General features: G+C 34.2%; 1 protein-coding gene across 9 annotated transcripts in view; it reads left to right on the top strand.

The window, feature by feature from the left end:
• The window catches only part of ERC2 (ELKS/RAB6-interacting/CAST family member 2), a 412,632-nt gene that overhangs the window by 143,902 nt on the left and 247,267 nt on the right, over window positions 1-21,463 (top strand). For 3 of the 9 annotated variants that reach the window (XR_015913789.1, XR_015913796.1, XM_088532042.1), the window contains exons 8-12: window positions 970-1,110; window positions 1,599-1,739; window positions 5,168-5,203; window positions 9,911-9,940; window positions 10,818-11,011. Coding sequence is in view for 1 of the 9 variants with exons in the window: in XM_088532042.1 (XP_088388168.1) it covers window positions 970-1,110; window positions 1,599-1,739; window positions 5,168-5,203; window positions 9,911-9,940; window positions 10,818-11,011 (542 nt within the window). In the remaining 8 variants the exon portion in view is untranslated. The remainder of the gene's footprint in view (window positions 1-969; window positions 1,111-1,598; window positions 1,740-5,167; window positions 5,204-9,910; window positions 9,941-10,817; window positions 11,012-21,463) is intronic. The other 6 variants (XR_015913793.1, XR_015913791.1, XR_015913790.1 and 3 more) reach the window with 6 other exon arrangements.

Here is a 21,463-nt window from a genome sequence, read left to right as displayed (position 1 = left end):
TCACAAATGTTTAAAATATTAGTGAAGTGGCTATATAAGGAAAATGTTTGAAATACATCACGCTTTGCTCTTAGGTCTAGTTTCACAACCAATAATAGATTAGTCATTTAACAAGCATCTATGAAGTCTTATACCCCACATCTGCTTTTGATACTTGATCTTAACAGCTCAAGTTACATAATAACAGATGTTACATAATAGCTTATGTTTGCTATACGAACATTAAAGTAAGTTAATTTTCAAATATTTAAAATAAAAATAATGAAATACAATAATTAAGATTCAAATTGTAATGCTAATATGCTTACTTGCACGTACACAGGGAATATACTGTTGGGAGTCTTAATAAATACCTGTGGACATTAGAATTTGAATATTTACAAAATATTCCTGAGCTTTGCACAAAATTACCGAGCTTTGCAGAACTTAGAAAAGTAAGTTCGAAGTAGCTGTAAGAAGCTGTATTTTTCTATTTCTTCAACTGGCATTATGAATTGGCATTTAGATTGTCAAAAATATACAGACTCCATTAAAGTCTAGTTGACTTTGGTGTAGAAATATTGTAAGTCAGTAATTCAGTAACAATAAAATATTTATCCAGTTGAGATTTGTCCAAATTGATTATTATTTTTAAGCTTTATAATTTGATGTAGTATAATGCTTAAGAGACAGTAAAATGAATAACTTTGAATATCTTTACATGCATATTCATACCAGTATAGACAGTTAATAAAGTTAGTATGTCTCGTAAAGCATTTGAAACCTTGATCTGGTACTACTGAGGTAGCATCAGGTGTGCAATGGGAGAAATTTTCCATTGATTTCAATGTCCTGAAATTTTATCATTGAATCATTCTCTTATTCCAAAGGTAGATTTTTATCGAAGTGCTACTGAATGTAAGATATTTTATTCCTCCCTTTCTTAAAATGACTCCCACTTTTGCATTTCACAACATTTTTCATTGTTAGGAAAGAATAATAGACCGCTTGAAGGAGCAAAGGGAGCGAGATGACAGAGAAAGACTTGAAGAAATTGAATCTTATAAAAAAGAAAATAAAGACCTGAAGGAGAAAGTCAATGCTTTGCAAGCTGAACTGACAGAAAAAGAGGTCAGTCTTTGCAGTAAAATTTCTAAATATATTATTCTATCTATGACTTTGTGATGAAAAAAATTCATTAGGATTTCTTTCAAATTGTTTAAACTACTGAAATTCTGCCCTGGAGTGGTATTTTCTTAAGCGTTCTTTGTAGTTCTTGCTCTTGTACAGAACACATCCCCATGCTTTTTGCATAGTTGTGTATCTTCTTCTCTAACTTTTCCTTTACATAAGCCTTCAGAACACCTGAATATTCCATTGTTGTTCCTGGTTTCATTTGTCAGACTAATAGAACTGCTATGAATGTTTTTATGTTTCATTGTGTGCCAGCTCCTGTGGTTTCAATTGGGTGTAGTCTCAAAACATTGTCCTTTGCTTATCTTTGCTTATCTTTGTATCATTGCACTTGGAGGGATGGGAGGGAAAAGAGATTTCAAGCTGGCAATAAGTTAGTGTCCTGGTGACTAGGAATTAACATTCTACTCTTGGTCATTTTGCAGTCTAGTTTAATCGATCTCAAAGAACATGCATCTTCATTGGCATCAGCAGGGCTGAAAAGAGACTCCAAACTTAAGTCTTTAGAAATAGCCATAGAACAAAAGAAAGAAGAGTGTAGTAAGTTGGAAGCACAATTGAAAAAGGTAAGTTCCATCCTTAAAAAACAAAAACAGCAACAACAAAACAACAACACCAAACACAAACTTATTTTGAAAAAGAATAACTTAGGCTTCTGGAGTTAATCTAAAATATACCCATCTTGTGATGTTTGCTGATGCTTGCATCAACTATTGCTAACCTTTTTTTATTTTTCCCCTGAAGAGGCTTGTGTCAAAGTCCCTAGTGAGCCTCAGGAATTACCTTGAATACTTACAGGAGGGAATTCTGAGAAGCTGCTAGAAATAACCAAACTGGTTACAGGACATTGAAGGGGAAGTAGAAGAAAGTCAGAAAGTAGAAAAACTTATTGAAGCAGCAATTTATATGTGTATGATTTTATTACAGTATTCAAATACATGGAAATGTTTGCAGCATGTGAAAAAGAAAAAGATCAAACGCTGCACTTTCTAACAGAAAAAAAAACCTTCAAAAATCTGGTTAGATTTTATTTTGGCTATTTTTCTGATGAATATATGTCTTTGATAAGACCTTTATTCTCCATAAGATCTTTTGCAGGTCTTGGTGAATACAAAATTGTGATAATTAAGCAAACTAATGCCTAGTTTTTCTCAATTGGCAATTAATTATTTTTATTCAGCAAGTAGCAGAAGCAAGCATTTAAAGGAAGCTGTTTTATGATCTTTGTTTTATAACATCGTTTTATTTAAATTGATAAATTTAAAATAGATTTTGCTAAAATGATTTGCAAATTTTGTTGATGCCTTTTCTACCATACATTGTTTCTTTGACCTCTTTCTGTGTCATTTGGTAATGTCTGCTCACATTGTTCGAACACCAGTCTCATGACATACTTGATGGGTTTAAGCATTATGTTTGCCTCCTGCAATTCATTAGTAAGTGTGAGTCAAACATTAATTTTTGATATTGACATATAATGCTGCATTTTCTAGAAAAAAAGACTAATTATTTGTACAATATTACCATTATTAGGATAATATTCTGACGCTTCCTTTTACCCAGGTTGAGTAGTACCCTGCGCTGTGTTTAAACACATTAATTTCAATAGCCTTGCCTGTGAGGAGGGTATTGTGGGATGTAAAGGAGGATATCCACATGTAATCTTATACTTCTATAAGTTTTCAATTCAGGATGAGTATCTGCAAGTAGGTGCCTGTATTATATACTTATTTATTGGATGAAGGAGGGGAATCTTTTTCAACAAAAGTATGAACAAACTTTAAAGAAAATCAGCTACTTAAAATATTGAATAACTTGTAAATGCTATTTATATCACAATTAAAATATCAAGTAAGTTATCTCACACTCTTTTGATCGTTTGTTTATCAGAAAATTTGGTTATCTTATTTGTTTTCATTTTAAGCCGTAGTTTAAAAAAAAATCTAAAACAGTTCATGTAAAGAATTCAAATGCTATTGAAAGACTTGAAATCTAAAGTTAGTCTTTTAATACTTAACATATAAACAGACCATGTGGTCATGGAAAAATAAGCAATTATAAAAGTCAGAGAGTGTCTGCAATGCCTTTCATATAAAAAGGGAGCATGTTTCTTTTATATAAATACAAAGGTTTATTAAAAGAAAGTTGAAAAAATAATAGTTTTATTATATCATAAATACAACATAATGCCCCAATGGAAATCCATGCAACATTTACAGGATCCCAGATACTTCCACTGTAAAAAGTAGTTACAGCACCTTTGTGGGCATGGTTAGTTGAACAGAAGCAATGGCTGTTAATGATAGTAATGATAATGACTCCAAACAATAATTTTCAATTCATGTTTTCTCTAATAAAATATTCTATGTAAATCTGAAAATATCCTGTGCTAATAGTAACTGGTCCCTCGGAATCTGTCTTCATCATATTTTCCCTCCGTTGAGAAACTAACTGAAACACAAATCTGTGTTATTCTTGCCTACGCCTGAAAGGCGGGATAGGCGGAAACGTGAGCACAGTGTGGAGTTACCCTGCAGGTGCCGTGACTCTGCCTGTGTCTGAGCAGGAACCTCTGCTGAAGCTAGTGGGAATGGATGCTGGTTACATCTCTTTCCAAAATGACTCCAAAGTGCTGTCTGTTATCTAGAGAAATACCACAGAGGAGGCACTTTTCATTACAGCAGGTTAAAATGATTATAGTTAGTTTAATTATGATCTACATATTGTACCAGATTGTATTAATAAAAGTGAAGATAGTATTCTGTGCACATTTGCTAGGAGTTACTGGTTTCCACGAGTAGTTATGGTAGTATGTGCTATGCCCAAAATAAAAATGTGTGCAAGGGACAAGCCTAAACCAAATCAGTGATCTGTGATTTATTTTCCATTCCTCTATCCTTGTTTCATCTATTCCCCCTCTTTTTGGAGAAAATAAAGTTTATCTTTTAAAAATGTCTGTGTCTCACTAGATTTTCGATATTTTTCCGTATTAATTATTAATTTAAATAGGAGAAAATATACTGATCTAAAAATGCTGTATTAATTTTAAGGAGGAAACATTTCAAAAGAAAATAAAGGTTTTTGTAAGGAGTAACTCTTTGTGTGAGCATGATATATTTTGGTACAGAAAGTAATGTTTAAAAGAATAGGTGTGCTTATTAAAGATTTTTTTGCTAAAGATTATATGTCAAAATACATTAATTTGAAAAAAAATAAAAATAAAAAAGGGAGAGTGCTCAGTGCTTTTGGTGCCAAAATTCCATGGCTTTTTTTGTTGGCTGTCTATTGCTCTCAGTAAAATAACAGCAGGAATTACCTAATAGGTATTTAAATACTTTAATAATAATAATAATAATAATAGCATATATAATATATATATGTATATATTATATATATAAAAGATCCTATTATCCATTTTAGAATTTCTTTCTACTGTTGTTTGTCATTTTCTTAAATTTACCTCCTTACTGACATGTTTGCTGTTGCCAAAGTACTTTTTGACAAGCTGAACTCTTCAAAAGTCATTCTGCATAGAAAATTCAGTTTTCTGTTAAAAGAAAATTAATAAATTTAATGATGAAATTTAATTAATCTTTTATTATTACCATCTTTTAAGCTTTAATGATAAATTGCAGACTCAGCCAAAAGCACTTCTAGTGATTCATTGCTTGAGACCAGCACTTAATGTATCATCAAAAGTGGACACCTTTCTTTATTTCATGGATTATTTAACTTGAGAAAGGGAAAGTAACACAAACCTTAAATTTCTAACTCCAGCTATTCTTTTTTAGGAGCCAAAATCAACATTTATGTTTCCCCAGTGCCTCTCACTTTCACCATGGAATGTTTAGAAACTTAAATTTCTACTTTTTTTTTTCTTTTATGACAAGTTCTTCTGTGCAAATGCACTGGATTTGTTGAGCTAATGCTGTTTTCCTGGATCTTTCCTTCTTTTCCTGTCTGTGCTTCACTCCTTTCCAACTTTGCAATGTAGCAAGCTGAACAGTTGTTCAATCAGATGTACAGTCCAGTAAGTTCTTTCTAAAACTGCCCACTGTAACATATGAAAGCATGAGGATCCATTACTTTACTCTGTGTTGTGCTCTTCTTCTGTGGAGCTTTGCGGAATATTTTTGATGCTTGCTTATACCCCATCGTAACAAATAAATTTACTTTGTGGACTTCAAGGCCATTTTTTGGAATATGAAATGTATTAACCCTGCTACTTATAATGCTTCAAAAAAGCAAGCATCCTAGCCTTTAGGTCCTCAACTTCTGCATTAGAAAAAGCATGCAGACCTTTTTTCCTTTTTTTGATTCTTTTTTTTTTTTTTTTTTACTTCCACCTCCTGGAGTACTTTATTTGATCCTTCAAACTGAAAATATCTGCTGATCTTTCAGTTTATCTCAAATCACTATGAATAATATAAGAAGTGATGAGCATGATTTTCAAATGTCTGTATGATTAACATAGTTCACATCCGTTTTACTCATAAAAGATTCTGTATATGCAGCATATATACACTAATGATACAGAAACACTGCACTTAATGCAGGAAAATTCTAAATATAGAATGCTGAACAGGAACATCAGTGTTTAAGAGAAGACAAAGAATATTATTTTGGCTTGTTCAGCATTATTATTCTTCCTAATGTCTGCTCTAATTGCACAGCAACGTTTTGTCTTGACTGGGATCCTGTTTCGGTTAGAGGAAGAGCAGTAGCACACGTTCATTTTGCAGAGAACAGTTTCCATTTCTTTGGCTAAGACTGTTACAGTTAATGTGCTTTGAACTTCACAGGACAAAAAAGGATGATGTAACTGGAGTGTAATAGCAATTTACAAACTATAGTTTATATATTAATCATACTTGGCATTGCCAAGTAATTGCTGGTATATATAGGAGAGCTAGTTTTTTAGAGCTCAATGGGAATTTTGCCATTAACATCAGTGGAGCAGGATTTCATCCTTGGAGTCTGTTGTTGCTGACTGCTGCAGCTTCTCAGCATCTACTACCATATTTATTTTTTAAGTTATTGATTAACTGTGATTCAGACTCAATCATACATAGATTGGAGGGGGGATAAAACAGCTGCTCTTGTCATCCAGCATGTTGCTGTTGAAAAAGATTTTCAGCTTCTATGTATCATCTTGATCATCTATGAGGTAGTTTTGTTTGATTTTGTAAGATTTGTACTCCTGCTGTTATGTTGCTTCAGTTTGAAGTCTATTTTTGTGTTACTTTTTCTCTTGATTTTCATAAGTACTTTCCAATCATTAAGTGTAGTTATTTTGCTGTGTTGAATTATTGTTTGTAACTTAGTAGTCTGTGTATTCTGAAGTCAATCATTTATTTATTTACCTATTTTTCCTTTACATGATTAATTTTTGCTGAGACTACATCCATGCAGTTTAAAAATAATGGATGGAAGTTTCTTTTGATAGCAGTCTAGATTTTCTTTAATAAACCTTTTTTGCTCCTTTTGTTCGTTCTTCTGCTTATACATAAGTACATAACATATATGTATAACATACCCTTTAACAACGCAAGTAATGATGATCTCTCCCCCTTCCTACAAACCACCTAATGTCTTGAAATGAAATCGTGACTTGACTGAAGTCAGTGGCAACATTTTCACTGGATTGCAGAAGGCCAATATTTCACCTCTGTTCTTTGAGGTGACATGATAGCAGTTATTTAAAAAAATTTTTATATTGCAAATCATCATGATACTTCATTCAGTAGAATATTTCATCATTTTTCTTAACAGAGTAGTAGTGTTACATAAAACCAGATGGCAATCCAGTACATTTTTAGTTGATTGTTATGTTCTCTACTACATCAGAAAAGTATCAACTCCAACTCTTGCATTCACTGCTTAAATCTGATTTTTTTCAAAAACTGAAAAATGCACAGAATTTATTTTGAACACAATAGGATAGCAAAGAGGTGCAAGTCCTGCATGCTCTTTTGTGAAAGGTTTCACGATGTAGTAAAAATCTGTGTGAGGAAGATGTGAACGGAAATTGGAGGCATATTTTTTCATGTTTATTTGGAAAAGTGAACATTTTGAAATATCCAAGAATTTTGTGTTAGATAAATATCAATTACAAGAAGTAGCATGATTATGTTTTTGTCCTGTAATGAAAATATAATGATAGACATAGTTTAGAGTCCTGGTAGACTGTTTTTATGAATAATAAGGATTTAATTCTGCAGTTGTTTATGAGAGTAATGTAAGACTAGAAGTTAATTACTTGCAGAATCTACTCTAAGTCGATTAGAGCAGTCCCAGTTCAGTCAAAAAATACTTGAATTTTAAGAAGGTTAGAGCAGTCCCAATTAAATCAAAAAGCACTTGAATTTTAAGAAGGCTACAGAAGAATTAAGGTGACAGCACCTGGAAGTACAAAAATTTGAAGGATCTTATAAAGTAATTTCTTGCATGTATGTTGTGCTGTTTTTCTTTTTTTTTTCTTTCTTTTGTGAAATACTTAGTTGTTTTCTGTGTATGTATGTATTTGAAACTTTAAAAATGAAATATTAAATCTGTCCATCCGTTTCTATTATGCAGAATAATGCATGCGTGATTGTGCCATGAAATTGTATTAGACCAAGTAACTCATGTTATATGTCTGCCACACTGTTATGGGGTTTCTATAAGAAATTTGCTGTTTACATAGTAAAATGTTACTTCTCAGGTATTTCCAATGCTTACTAATATAAGTAAATGTCAGAACAGATATATAGCTACTTTAAGAATAAGTACAGTTTAAAATAGTGTGATATGCTGTATTTATTTAATTGTAAAAATAATACATCCCTTTTTCCGTAGCACGATGAGACGTGCAACTGTACATTTTTTTTTTGATCACCTGTCTGAAAAACATCCAAAACATCATGAAATGAGTGTGCTGATTTGAATTTCTGAGCTGCCTTTTCTATGCCTAATTTGCAAACCTCAGTATTGTCATTTACAGATATAGATTAATTAATACAGAGATTAATTACTTGCCTGCTGAAAGGTACCCAAGATACCACCCTTCCCATAAAAACTGGAAGTGTGTTCTCCGCAACAAAATAGAGACCCAGGGGACAAAAAAGATATAAAGGGTAAAAGGACAGAAGTAGGAGAGAACAGCGATGGGCTGAAGCTTTCAGACTCAGGTGATAGCAGGCAGCTTGTGGTTAGAAGTGATCCTGGACTCTCTATCACACAAAGTGGTCCACCCTGTCTGGGTGGGTCGGGATCAGCTACGTTGTGTTTCACCACTTTTGGGCCTAGTGTTTGACCTTAGCAGTCAAGTTCCATCTGGAAGCAAATCAGTCCTGAGCTGTAGAAAACAATTAAAGATATGTTCCTCATTAAAGTCCAAACACATCTCTAAAAACCATAAAATATAATAGGAATTCTGTAAGTAAATCTATGCCTTTGTTTCAGGAATGTCCCTTAGATTGTGCTTTGCTTTTTGGTCAGTTGTAGTGTCAGCAATTTTATTTGAAGTATGAGGGTTCCCTTCAAGGGACACATGGCAATGAATTCACCTCTTGAAGAAAACTTTTTTTTTTCCCAAAAAATATTTTATGTTCTTACTCTCTGTAAGCTAATAACTTTCCTTTTTTATCTCCTTTAACAAAGTGCCTTTGTAGAAATTTGATTCCTGCATTCTTTATGCAAATAGTGTATTTTTTTTTTTATGAAATAGAAAATATTCTATAAGAAGTGCTTGTAACCTGATTGATGGTTTGTCATACTGAGGGATATATATTTTTTAAGATTAGGATAAGGAGTGACTTTGAATGACTAGAGTGATTTTCCAACATATGGATTTTTTTCTCTCCTTCACTTGTTTATTCTTTTCTGGAAAGAATACTTACTGCCCATTTTGGAGAGTGGCTACTTCCTTAACAGGCCGGTGAAAAATTGTACCCAGTTTCCTGCAGAATTGTCCTGGAGTCTCAGTATGTCTTTAAAAACAACAAAGTTAGCTGACAGTAAACACCTTGACATGACTTGACAGCATAATATAAATGAAAGTTTGCTTCTTAAGCAGGAATTAATATGACGATATAAACCATTGCTCACATCTCACCCAAACAGCCAAGTCATTATATTCTGGATGTTACCTTGAAACAGAGAGTCTGTGTTAGGAAACTCCATATACCTGTGCTATAACCTGTGTTATAGAGAATTGGAAGGGCAAGGCCAACAAATTTAGTATGTTTCTCATATCATTCCCTTGGCTTATTTCTTATTTATAGAAGTCTTACAGTGGAGAAAATTAAAACTTCAAACCTATTTCTTATTATCCTCATGCTTAAATGATATGTTACATGCAAAAACACTAGGTTTCTACCTCAATAATTTCAAATTTTTAATTTTTATTTTTACTAAACCTAGACCTCTTTATTTATACTGAAAATGTTGATCATTGCAAAGAATGTGAACCTTATAACCTTAGAATATTTTATATTAATTCTTTTGAAAACATGCATGTTTCATTTTGACTTACATTTCTTTCATTGCTTGATTGTCTATTCCCTGAAATTAAGATAAATAAGTCCACATTTCTTCTGTCCCATAAGATAGTTGGAGAATCATCGGTTCTAAATATTCTGAATTTCTGTCGAGTTCCTGTATGTTAAGAACAACAAAAAAAAATGTTATCTGAATTTTCTATGTTTAATGCGCACTGCCTTAAACTACTTGTTTTTTCCTTGCCTGCTCTTTCAAGATGCCAATTAGGAATAATGGGAAGCAAGGGGTAGGCTGAGCATTGCAGTGCCTTGTTGTGTGTCTCTGTCTGTGACTATTCCAGCCAAGAGTTTAAAGCATTTGTTGCCTGCTCATGCTCCCATTGAAGTTAATTGGGGTTTTGCTATTAAGTTTGATGGGAGTAAGACAGGGATCTGCACTGTTGTTTTTGTCATTGCGTTTTTCTTGTCTGTGAAATTGCCACCCATCCATGCATGTGTTTGCCAGGTTTGTGCTGTTTTCACCAATGGGCTGGTTCTTCTGGTGTTTCAGGCTAAGTATTAACAAAAGGAGGAAAAAAAAAAAAAAAAAAAAAAAGGATTATTGGGTAAACTATCTGCTGAAAGCATTTTTTTAAAAAAATTCTTGGTTTGTATTTTAAAAACAGTGCTTCATAAAACTAATTTCTTCCTTTTTAAATTATTGGTATCAAACTGCATTTGAAAAACAACTGATGTTACAGGTTTCTATATAAATTTCTATATGCCTATGTATGGAGAAAGAGGAGGAATATGATTTATTAAGAAATTGTCCATATGTTTTAAAGAGTTTAACAACTTAAAAGTAATTAAGTGAATTACAAGATTTTTTTTAATTGCAGAAAAATTAAAGAATATGGTAAAATTCATATGTAAAAAAAAATTAATAATTCCTCCCACTGTCAAACTGTAGCTTTGAGAAGATAGCACTTGAAAAGAATTTTAGGAAGACTACAAGGATATTTCCATTACCTTTTAGTACTTGTTTAAAAAAAAAATTGTCATCAAGCACTAATACCCATAATCCTTTTTATTGAAAATTTGAACTCCGAGGCTGAAGAAGTAGAATTCTTAAACCTATGTAAGGTATTGTTGCACTTATTCCTTTTTAAAATATTGATTCTGAAGGCTCACGAAGCTGAAGAGGAGGCACGGATGAATCCGGAATTTGCAGACAGAATGAAACAGCTTGACAAAGAGGCTTCATACTATAGAGAAGAATGTGGCAAAGCACAGGCTGAGGTTGACAGACTTCTAGAAATACTGAAGGAAGTAGAGAATGAGAAGAATGACAAAGATAAGAAAATTGCTGAGTTAGAAAGGTAATTCTTGTATTAATTGTCTTATGTTGAGTGACATTTTCATTTATGTGATCTTCATTACAAAGCATAGCAGTTAAGAGTAGATATGCTTTTTGACAAAGTATTGGTGATGTTTCGTGAATTGAAATGTCAGAAATGGAAAAAAAATCACATCTCTGATGACTTTAAAGCGTTTGAGGGTTTCCACCTTTTCCACCTTTTTTTTTTTTTTTTTTTCCTTTTTCCTTTTTTTTTCCCCTCCGTGAAAGGAACATACACAGGAAAAGCTATGTGCGATATACAATGAAATGAACCATACTGGAAAAGCAGCATTAGGGGAATAACATTCTTTCTACTGATTCTGATTTAGTGGTTAGTCAAAACTGTCCCCACAAATATATGTTCAGCAGGAACACCATCACTAGTTTTCAGAGATCCTGGCAGGTATTGGTAAGTATTTCTAAGCAGTCTCATGCTTCTAACTCTGACTATTTCAGTGGCCTTACAGTCTTTCTCCCATCTGAGTATTTTCAGATGCTGACCAGGTTGCTTTTGTCTTATTTTTGAGGAGGTTGTACAGTTTCTCTTTAATGGAGATAGCGAATTTTGGGGATCTATTTATTTCACTCTCCCTGAAATTAAAAATTTTATTTTTAATTATTTTATAAAAGGATTTTCTAGTGATCAAGTTGGAAGACAAGAGCTTCGTAGTACCAACAGTGGTATTTTAAGGGTTGCATCATTATTCCAGTCAAGACACAGCATTGTACTGTTCCCTTAAAGAGAATTACTAGGAAAGAGGGAGGAAAATCTGTGGGAATTGTTGGTTACCTTGCAGGAAGGGAAACAGGCATCACTAAAAGGAAACTACATGGAGCTTCCTCTAGTGAGGAGACCTTACCAGCCTTCACAATTATCTGTTGATTTCTTTGCAGACATCTGGCAAACATTTGCTTTAATAATAAGGAAATGCATGTAGCTATCAGTCTGCGGGTTTATCCTATATAGAGAATATCTCAAATTTAAATGGAAAAATCAAGATTTGTGCTGAAAAAACAGTTGAGTGTTTGCTTGAGGATGGCTTTGTTCGTAGCTCAGGCTTTTACTATCTGTCAGGAAGGATTTAGAATACAGTGCTGTGTGTGTGGGTTTTAATATATAAGGCAGATACTGGAAGAAGGTATTAGTGAACTGTGGTCACTTTGTGCTCCATGAATGTGATGACTCCAAAATCCAAAGTAGGATATGGGAAAAAGGTAACAGGATTAGTGAATCTATGTGGTCATGGAAGTGCTGTCTTTTCCATCAGTGTGGATGTTTTTGGGGTAATTGCAGACCTAAGCTGTAATACAGGTGGGACTCCAGGTGTGATACCTGGCTGATACCCTCGTTGGGCTCTAAAACTTACTGAACTATTGGGTGATAATAGACGCAAGAGTAGACAGACTACAGTTTAGTGCAAGATTATAATCTTAAGATTACTTGATGCATTGAATGGTTTAAAATAATTAAAATTAAAAGATGACCACAATAATGTAATTAAACTTGTGATCTAAAATTTGTAGTAAATTATCATTTAAATATTTTGAAGAGAGCAAAGAAGCTATATATATAGATGAGTGCATTTCTTAGAATTAAAGTGTAAATTATCCATTCCAAAGGAACAAATGGGTGGAGAGGAGCAGAGATTTTGCTATGACTTGGTCATCATGTAAGAACATATTCTGTAATGGAACAAATTTCTGTTTTTATGTTAATCTGTTTGTAAATTCGATGTACAGAGTGAAATTTGGTGTCAGTGATTTCCAGTCCCTTATTGTCCATGAGGGTGTCAATCATTGTACTGACCGTTTCATAAGTATTTTGGTACTACTGAGTATACCTAGAGTTTTTGATCAGGGTATGCTATACTCTGAATGTGATCAAGTAGGGAAGCTTTACTATGAACCACTACATGCTTCTGTAAAGCTTACAAAAAAAAGTCTGTGGTCTGGCCAGCCAAGAACAGTAGTATATTGCAATTGTTGGCATTCATCCTGCTCTAAGATTTGTTAGCAAATTCTGTTAAGTTTAATGCAACTTCTTACTTGGTGTAAGTTATGTGCAAGTTAAAGATTAATTTGAAATTCTTACCTATAGAATTTATATGTTAACTGTTGTAAAATGAAAGGATTAACATGAGTCATCTATTACTGACTTCATCACTGGGAGATTGAAATTATTTGTGCCTTTTCTTGGTAACAAAATCTTAAAGGTACTTCCCACCCTAAGCTAGCACAAGCACAAAGGGAGAAGCAGTGCAGGAAGGAAAACAATAAAAAGGTATAATGGGGCAATAGGGTGTCTAACTCTTCTTACTAATCAGGCTCACATAAAGTCTCTCTAAAGTTCTTTATTCTCCTGCTTCCTCAAATTCTGAAAACATTAACTAAAAGATGCAAACCTGTATGATGTAACTGTGCCACCTGTTGGTGCCTCTTTAGAGGAACTTGGGTGTTGAAATTCCATTTCCTAGGGCTTTAGGTGGAGTGTAAGTCCTGCACTTTTTATGAAGCACTGCTGCTGCTTCTGCGTGTAATATCTACTTGATTGGCTCATTATTGAAGGTAAGAGGTGGAGCAAAGCTCAGCTTATCCACTTTATGTGAAGCTTTGTGAAAACAACTGCAGCTTTCTCTGCTACTAATGCTGTTTGGTAACCTCTTGTGTCTTTCTTGCTTTGTCTGTTCATAGCGGAATAGAGTAAAATAAAATGAAACATATACTGAGATAAAGTACTTCCTGTAAAATTAATTTCTTTCTTTTTTGGAGTGAAAGAAATATAGTATATTTTTCTTGGACAAAAAAAAAAAGCTAGAAGATAGTACTCATTTTAAATTTTAGTGTGAAGGACCTAGCTAAAGTGGAGATAACTGGAGCTGAAAGGGAACTGTTAGGATGTAAGTATATATTGTTCAATGCTTTTGTTAGGATGTTATGAGAAGTATAATTAGCTATGGAATATCGTGGGGAATTTGAATGATGAAACTAAATAAAACTCAGTAGTACAACATGTATACTTGCAGGTTTAGGACCAGCAAGAGTACCAGCTCTGAATGCGGGATAATCTTTTGAAAACAGTTTGAGAAGAGAGTGGGTGAATTTGCTTATGATAGTGCCATAGTACCAAGAGTGTGTTGCAAGTGTTAATCCAAAATTCAATGGGTATAAATTGTCCATTAATAAATTTATCTTAAAATTTATCTTAATTTAGCAAAAAAAAAGAGAAAGACATTGCTGATTGAAGAGGGAAATGTTGAGGCTTGATGACGGAGGGATGAGAAGATACAGAATAGATGAAGGGATAAGAAGGTACAGAATATGTCAAAGGAGCTTGGATATGTTTTTTCAATGGTATTCAGTGGCAAATGGTCAGTCATTTGCTTGATTTAGTATAACTTTTTGGTAAAGGCTATAAAAGTGTGAAAGCTCCTTGAAAAATATTGATTTTGTTCTGAGACAAAAGTGTTTTTTTTTTTTTTTTTTTTTTTTTAATTGCAGCATGTAGTGTAGTAAATAATTGCTACCTAGGCTAGATGACCAAGTAGTGAAGAGAGAAGAAGGAATAAAAAATGGGACCCAGTTAATGTGTGACCTGAGTTGCGGTACCTGCATTTTGTCGTTACTGCTCTTAGAGATAGGATATGAAAAAGCTATTCATCCATTTTTTTTCTCAGTTGAGGTTTCACATATGGCACTTTTTTTATACCGCAGTCAGAAGCATCCTCATTATTTGAAGCAGAGAATGATTTTTTTAAGGGCTGCATAATTTTAATTGGCTGTGTCACATTTAAGATGAGTTTTTACAGGTATTCAGTGAAGATAGTTCCCAGTTTTGCATCTTCCATTATAAGTTTTGTGTGATACTATTTTGGTGTAGCTTTGGTGGTATTCAGATTATAATTAATTTTCACAGAATCACAGAATGGTTGAGGTTGGAAGGGACCTCTAGAGATCATCTAGTCCAACCCTCCTGCTCCAGCAGGGACACTTAGAAAAAAATATTTTGAATTGCTTTGTATTTGAATTGTGATGAAAATAAAAAAATCCATGCAGCGCTAACAATTCATTGAAGAATAGCCAAAAAAGTGTCTTGAAAAATTGTATTTAAAAAAAGTATTTTTTGTCTTTTTTTTTTTTTTAATTTGCCTTTCATAAATGAATGGAAAAAAATGTGTACCAGTGACACTGCAAGGATTAGTCTAGCTTGGTTTAGGGCAGGAATATATTTTGTTGTAGTTAATTCCAAGGGCGTGTTAGATGTTTTGGAACAAGTTAGTTATCAAACATCCAGATATTTCAGCTAAGTATCCCTTATGCTTGGGATTGAGAAAAAAAGTGCTGTCAGCCTGAGAGGGACTGTATTTCCTCGGGTCAAGGGTTCTCTCTTCATTGGTCATTGGTCATACAGTGCTTTGTGAACTTCAACCTGGCACCTCTGAACAAGCTGTCAAATGATGTATCAGTTTTGGCTTTCATTAGAAGCCTTGATGAATGTGGGCCATCAAACCCATGTTGATTCACAAAAGCCTTCACAGTGTATGAGATGCTTGTGTGGCAGCAAGTGCTACCAGATTGCTAAACCTAATTTGTTTGGTTCTTTTTGTATAGGTGTACGTAGGATGACTGTAAATGCGAATGATTTTGCAAATTCCACAAATAATAAGGTGCCATTTTACTTTAAAATTTCTGTTTTGTTTGAAGCACAACAAGAAATACAGGAATACTGGAAATACAGGAATACATATGCACAGGAATTTTATTTTATTTTTTGCTCTCCCTTTTCTGTTTTGAAAAAAGACTGCTTATATAACATCTGTTTGTTATATATTTAAAGAACTAATGTGTTCCTACCTTTATTCTCTTTTGTTATCTTCCTCCCTATCCGTTTTTCTCCAAACTGCTGCTTTCATCCCTACTCCAACCAGCTTGACTTCCAGGTCAGTATTTTCTGCTCTCCTACTTAATTGCTCCTTCCTCAACCAATGTTTTTGTTGGTATTTGTTTATTTTATTTTATTTTATTTTATTTTATTTTTGTTGTATTTTGTTTTTTCCCTGTCTGAATTCCTATTAATAATTTCAGTTTGCCTTTTTTTTTTTTTTTTATGTTAGACACTATTATGAGGCTCTTCGTAGTTTCGCTTCTGGTTCAGGAACTTATCTCAGTACATGAATGCTCTGTCAGAGTTTTTTTCTTTTAGGAAAATAATGCTCCTTAACAACATATTGAATTCATATGTTCTTGGGTAGAAGGATTTTTTTCCTCTTTTTTTCAGTTTTATTTTGATTATCTTTGCTTAGGAATTCATCTCTCCGAAAACCTTATGGATAGACAACCCAGTCAAATAAGTCATGAATTGGACAATAAATAATATATGAAGAGAATTAGTCTTATGTTTATTGCCATGACTTTTACTATTATTGCAAGCATAATAGGATAAGAAGAATTGGTTAAGCTTTTGATTCAAAAACTTCTAGCTGCTTGAACTGGCCAGATTCAGGACCAGTGTGTTACTGCAAGGGAGATCTAGGGATACATATATATATTTCTGTGCAGGGTTTGTATGCTGCATGTTCTGGGCAGATGCAAGCTTTGTTTTCTTCCACATTTTAGATCAGCTGTGCCAGTATTTACGCTCCTGTGTTGTTTTCGAGTAGCATACCTGAATGTATGAACAATCGGATAATGTTCTTGTAGACTCAACAGATGTAGATGCCGATTTCCTCTGCTCCTGGGGTAGCCTGAGCCTGTCTGCAGACATCAATCTTGTGACCATAGGTGAAAAAACATGAACCTAGACAAGCTTCTGTTCTCCTGATTCTTTTTCTTTGTTAACTCATGCAGAGTTCTTGTGACTTTTCCCATTGTGTAGTATGGCACACTCCAAAATATTGCTTACTAAATTGAACAGTGCTGCGAGAACTACCATGAGACCTGAGATCTGGATTATTCAGAAATTAGCTGAAAACTTGATGTGGTGCTTTTTTGTACTAAAATGCAGATATTCTAGTATATTCTACCTTTGGCTTTTTACTAGAGGATTCTACAGTTCCAAGAATCCAGGAATCTCTTCTGGGCAAAGAAAAGAGTGTAAATTGCAGACAGATAGTTTCAGGTGTCAAAGCTTTGCATTTACAGATATGGTTCTTGGTATCAGGTTGTCATGCTGCACATTAGGCTAAAATTATGGCAAACCTCCATTCATGTTCAGATTCGAGGTTTACAGACCTTTTATGGTAACGCATATATTTTTTGTGCAGCATTATTCTCTCCCCCATATAGAAGCAGAGCTCTCCAATTTGGGAGAGATTTTGTGTCTTAGTCTTGAAGCTAAATTCTCATTTGCTTTTCAGAAAGGATTTGAATACCTTGAAACCATCTGTCAGAAGATGATTCATTAATAAAATATTGATAAGATTTTTTTGCCTGCGCATCACAATTACCAGTTACTTTCCAGATAGCAAACTCTGTTACCACAATTTGATTCTTATTGTATTGAATTACATGAACATTGACTTTTTATTATATATCAGGCAATTTTTAAAAGTATTTGAATGGATAGTGGTTATATTTGAGTTGTACAAATACTGGGAAAAAAATTGCCTTTCTTTCGGCCACTAATTAATTAGAGGCATTTGCTTCGGGATAGACTTTGAATGCATTATAGCATTTCTGTCAGAACATATTCAACATTTATTGAAAATTTCACTAGCCAGAGAGAGCTTAAAGAAAGGTATTATGTTATGCGGTTGTCATTATGGTTGGTTTCATTGGAATTCAGTGATTGGTATGCAGAAACATTTGTTCAGCAGTTGGAGGTGCAAATTCTGTTATGTTTTATTGACCTAAAAAAACAGCTAACCTTATTGAAGCAAACTGTCCTCATAGCCCTGCCAACTTTCATCCCTGGAGTCTTAGATAAGTTGTAGTGTATGATTGGAGTTTATTGTAGGATTTCAGTGAAGTGTTAAGTTTTCACAGCTTGAATCATCATTAAAGTCAAAACTTAATTTAAGAAACAGATCTATTAAATATTTGATTTCTTCTCATATGTATATTCTCGGTTGCCATTTTATTCGTCTGTTTTACAGAACTTTTAGAATGGTTAGAAAAATGATGCATCTGTTTCATAGCAAGATGTGCTATTGATACTGATGGCAAACAAGAAAATCAAATACATCATTATATAAATACATACTTATATAATAATTTCTCTATATATGTGTGTGTGTGTTTCTACCTACATGGTAAAAAAAGTTCTAAGCAAAAGAAACAATTCTATAACTTCTTTTTTCCATTTAGCTTACAGCAAGTTAGATGCACCCAATCTCTCTTGCCTGCAGATAAACAGGAGATGGATATTTTTTCCTACATGTGTAATATACTGATCAGTGCTAAAAATGTTCCCACCAGGCTCTGAGGTGGCCTTCCTAATTTTTCCCATGGGAGGCAAAAGCTCAGGGAGATGTGCAAGGGAAGGTTTAACAGAGTTTTAAATTTAACTTGCTAGCCTTCCACAGTTTTGTCAAATGTCAGTTTGATGGTTCCAAGGGCAGAGTGATATGTTGTTTGAAGATAATTTCCCTGGAGAAAACGAGATAGTGTAGTAATGAAAACTGAGAGAATCTGTGATATACTTTACTCTTCAGAGAGTCTGGTTTTGTCTGAGTGAGAAACATAGTTGTCATACTGGGTAACTGGCAGATTGCTGTCATGTCTTTCTGTTACAGTCTGTTGGCTATATATATATGTGTATATATATATATATAAAATCACCTTTTAAGGGTTTTCAAAGAGATGAAGATTTGATAAAGATCACTTGTTTCACTGACAAAATGTATGTTTTTAATTTTTGTGTGTTTACCTTTTGTTTTATTTAAGAAATAGTAAAGTGTATTTCATTGGACTTGCATTTTATTGGCAAGGAGTCAAATCATAATCTTTTACAAAATAAGCAGAATACATAGAGATAAACAATGAGAAGGTACCATTTATCAGCCTTGTGACTGCCTGAGGTATAGTTATGTCAGGATACCCTGTGTACAGTAGGGGAGTGTGTGTGTGAAGAGACATCGTGAGATAGTACAGCTTAACCTCTAAAGCTGTGATTGAAATGAGACAGGGGAAATAAATTCAAGAGTTGCACAGGTGGTAGAATCACTTTTTCCACTCGTGTCATTTGCTTCCATAATGCAGGAGCAGGAGTGGGATTGAAATACTCTAATCTAAATTTATACTAAGGGAGGTTAGTGTGTCAAAACAAGAAGTAGGTGTACCTGATTTATTTGGAGGTCTGAACAGGGTTCTGAATAAAGCATAGGAAGTTTGATTTATGTATTGAATGGAATGGTCAGATTGATCCTGAGAACAGCTAAGCTGACCCAGGAATTGCAGTAGGAGGGCCCGATTCAGGAGGAAATAGTGGAGAAACATGGAATGCAGCAGATGATGTTTGATCCTGACTGCAGTTAATCTGAGGTGGCGGTGCTATACAGGAGCTGGATCCAGAGAATAGCTGGAGTCAGGAGTTGTTGAAGAATTTTATCTGGAGGACAGCTGGAAGAGACCCGATGAAGCAGCCGAAGGACTGAGACTCCTTTGTCTGATTAGGCAGCAAACTCCTGTCAGTTACTGGTTATAGTTATTCCTATGGTATCCGTTAATAAACTAGCTGAGCAAGCAGTTGCCATATTAAGTCAAAGACAAATAATCCTTCTATTTGTCTTAAGACAAATAATCCTTCTCATCCAGTGTGCTGTTATCAGCAGCGTTAAAACACACACATGCACACAGGAAAAACAAAAACAACAACAAAAAAGTGCTTAAGAAGCAAATGCAGAGCAATCCCTGGCATACGAGATGTGTGGCAGGTGAGTCTTCTGGTGCAGATTTCGCACATGTTCTTGTAAAGTGTCATCCGGTAAGAATGTGCGGAGACAGACAGCAGTGCAATGCCCTGTATTGGTGTTTCAGTCGTCACAGTGCTGACCGTGTGTTGAAACAAAGTGATACGAACCATAGTTTGGAAAGGAGGCTTCAGCAGGTCTTTTTCATTCATGCATTATCCTCATGTGGATATTTGTAGCATCTCTCTAGGGCTTTGGAGGGAACTGTGTCAGACTAAACACTTTAACAGAGATTCAGGAAATGTTCCCAGAGTGTGTGTTGGGTAAACCCTCCTGCATTTTTGTCATTGAAGTGAGAAATGTTCCTTCTGTGACACTCACATAATTTCTAACATGAAAAGTTAGAACATTGGTTCTGTCATGGCAATCATATCTTCTTGTGGATGCTTTGGGAAGACTTGTCATACTGCAGCAGTGTGACCATTGAGGAATCTTAGGTCTTAGATCTTCCATCTTTTGAAATAATGAGATTTAGGGAATGATGAAAGGATTTGTTGTATTTTATTTGTTTCTTGAAGCATTAGAATCTGCTTTGTTTGTGTTTTTTGAGACCTACCAATCCATGTGGGCTTCAAGTTTGCTCCTTTGTTCAAATCCGAACTAGCCATATAATGCATTGATATCAGAAGCCATGAATATAAAGAAGAACATGAATATACTAGAATTTGTTCTTCCATCCTTATTGGCAGTAAGGCAAATCCAGTGCCAGTGCAATGTCTTTTTGCTACCTCTGCAGGACACATCTGCTCAAGTTTTCCTTTTTCCTTTTGTTTGTGAGCTTTTTATGTTAGTCTGTTAAAGATTTATATTAAAAGCAGGGAGACTTCCAAATTCAAAAGCAGCAGAAGAGATGTTATTTAAAAATGGTTTTATAGCTGAGAAATAAAAAATGGCAGCTGATTTACACTTATGCTGTACTTCAGTAATAGATTAATCAGAATGAGCCATGTCCTCCTTAAACTAAATAATCATTTGACCACTTAAATTGTCAGAGCTTTTTTGCATCATGAAGTGCTATGAAATAGGATAAAAGAGGCTCTTCTATTTTAAATACTCAAAGATCACAATTTTTGACATTTTTTAAATTAAACAAGAAATATTCATAGCAGCTCTGTTGTCGTATTGCATATAAAGAAGTCAGAATAACCAAAGACACAAACCCGAACCAAAAGACTTATTCTGGAGGAGTAACGTATTAGAAGTGGTAAATTGCTTGCTTAGAGGTTTGGAGCTTTTTAGGCTCCATTTTACATATGTTGCCTGTTTTGTGGGTGGAGTATTTCATAGCAGTGCTGAATACACGCTTTGATGTGGGTTACGGATCAGTCCTGATAGGGCTCCACCAAAATAATTTGCACTGGTGTATTTAGCCTTCCACCATGTATATAATTTTCTCTGTTTTGAATGTCCTTGCTGGGAGATGGAACAGGCGGCTGTCTTGTACCCTGTTGCTTTTTGGCACTGTAGTGGAGAGACACCTCACCTCAGTGCAAATTGTTCTTTCTCCTTCCAGCCTTGGGCATCAC

Source organism: Tinamus guttatus, unplaced genomic scaffold (genome assembly GCF_059628265.1).
Source record: "Tinamus guttatus ecotype Peru unplaced genomic scaffold, ASM5962826v1 Tinamus_guttatus_pri_ptg000451l, whole genome shotgun sequence".
In the NCBI taxonomy this organism is placed as follows: Eukaryota; Metazoa; Chordata; class Aves; order Tinamiformes; family Tinamidae; genus Tinamus; species Tinamus guttatus.
This window is presented reverse-complemented; position numbering and strand designations above follow the sequence as displayed.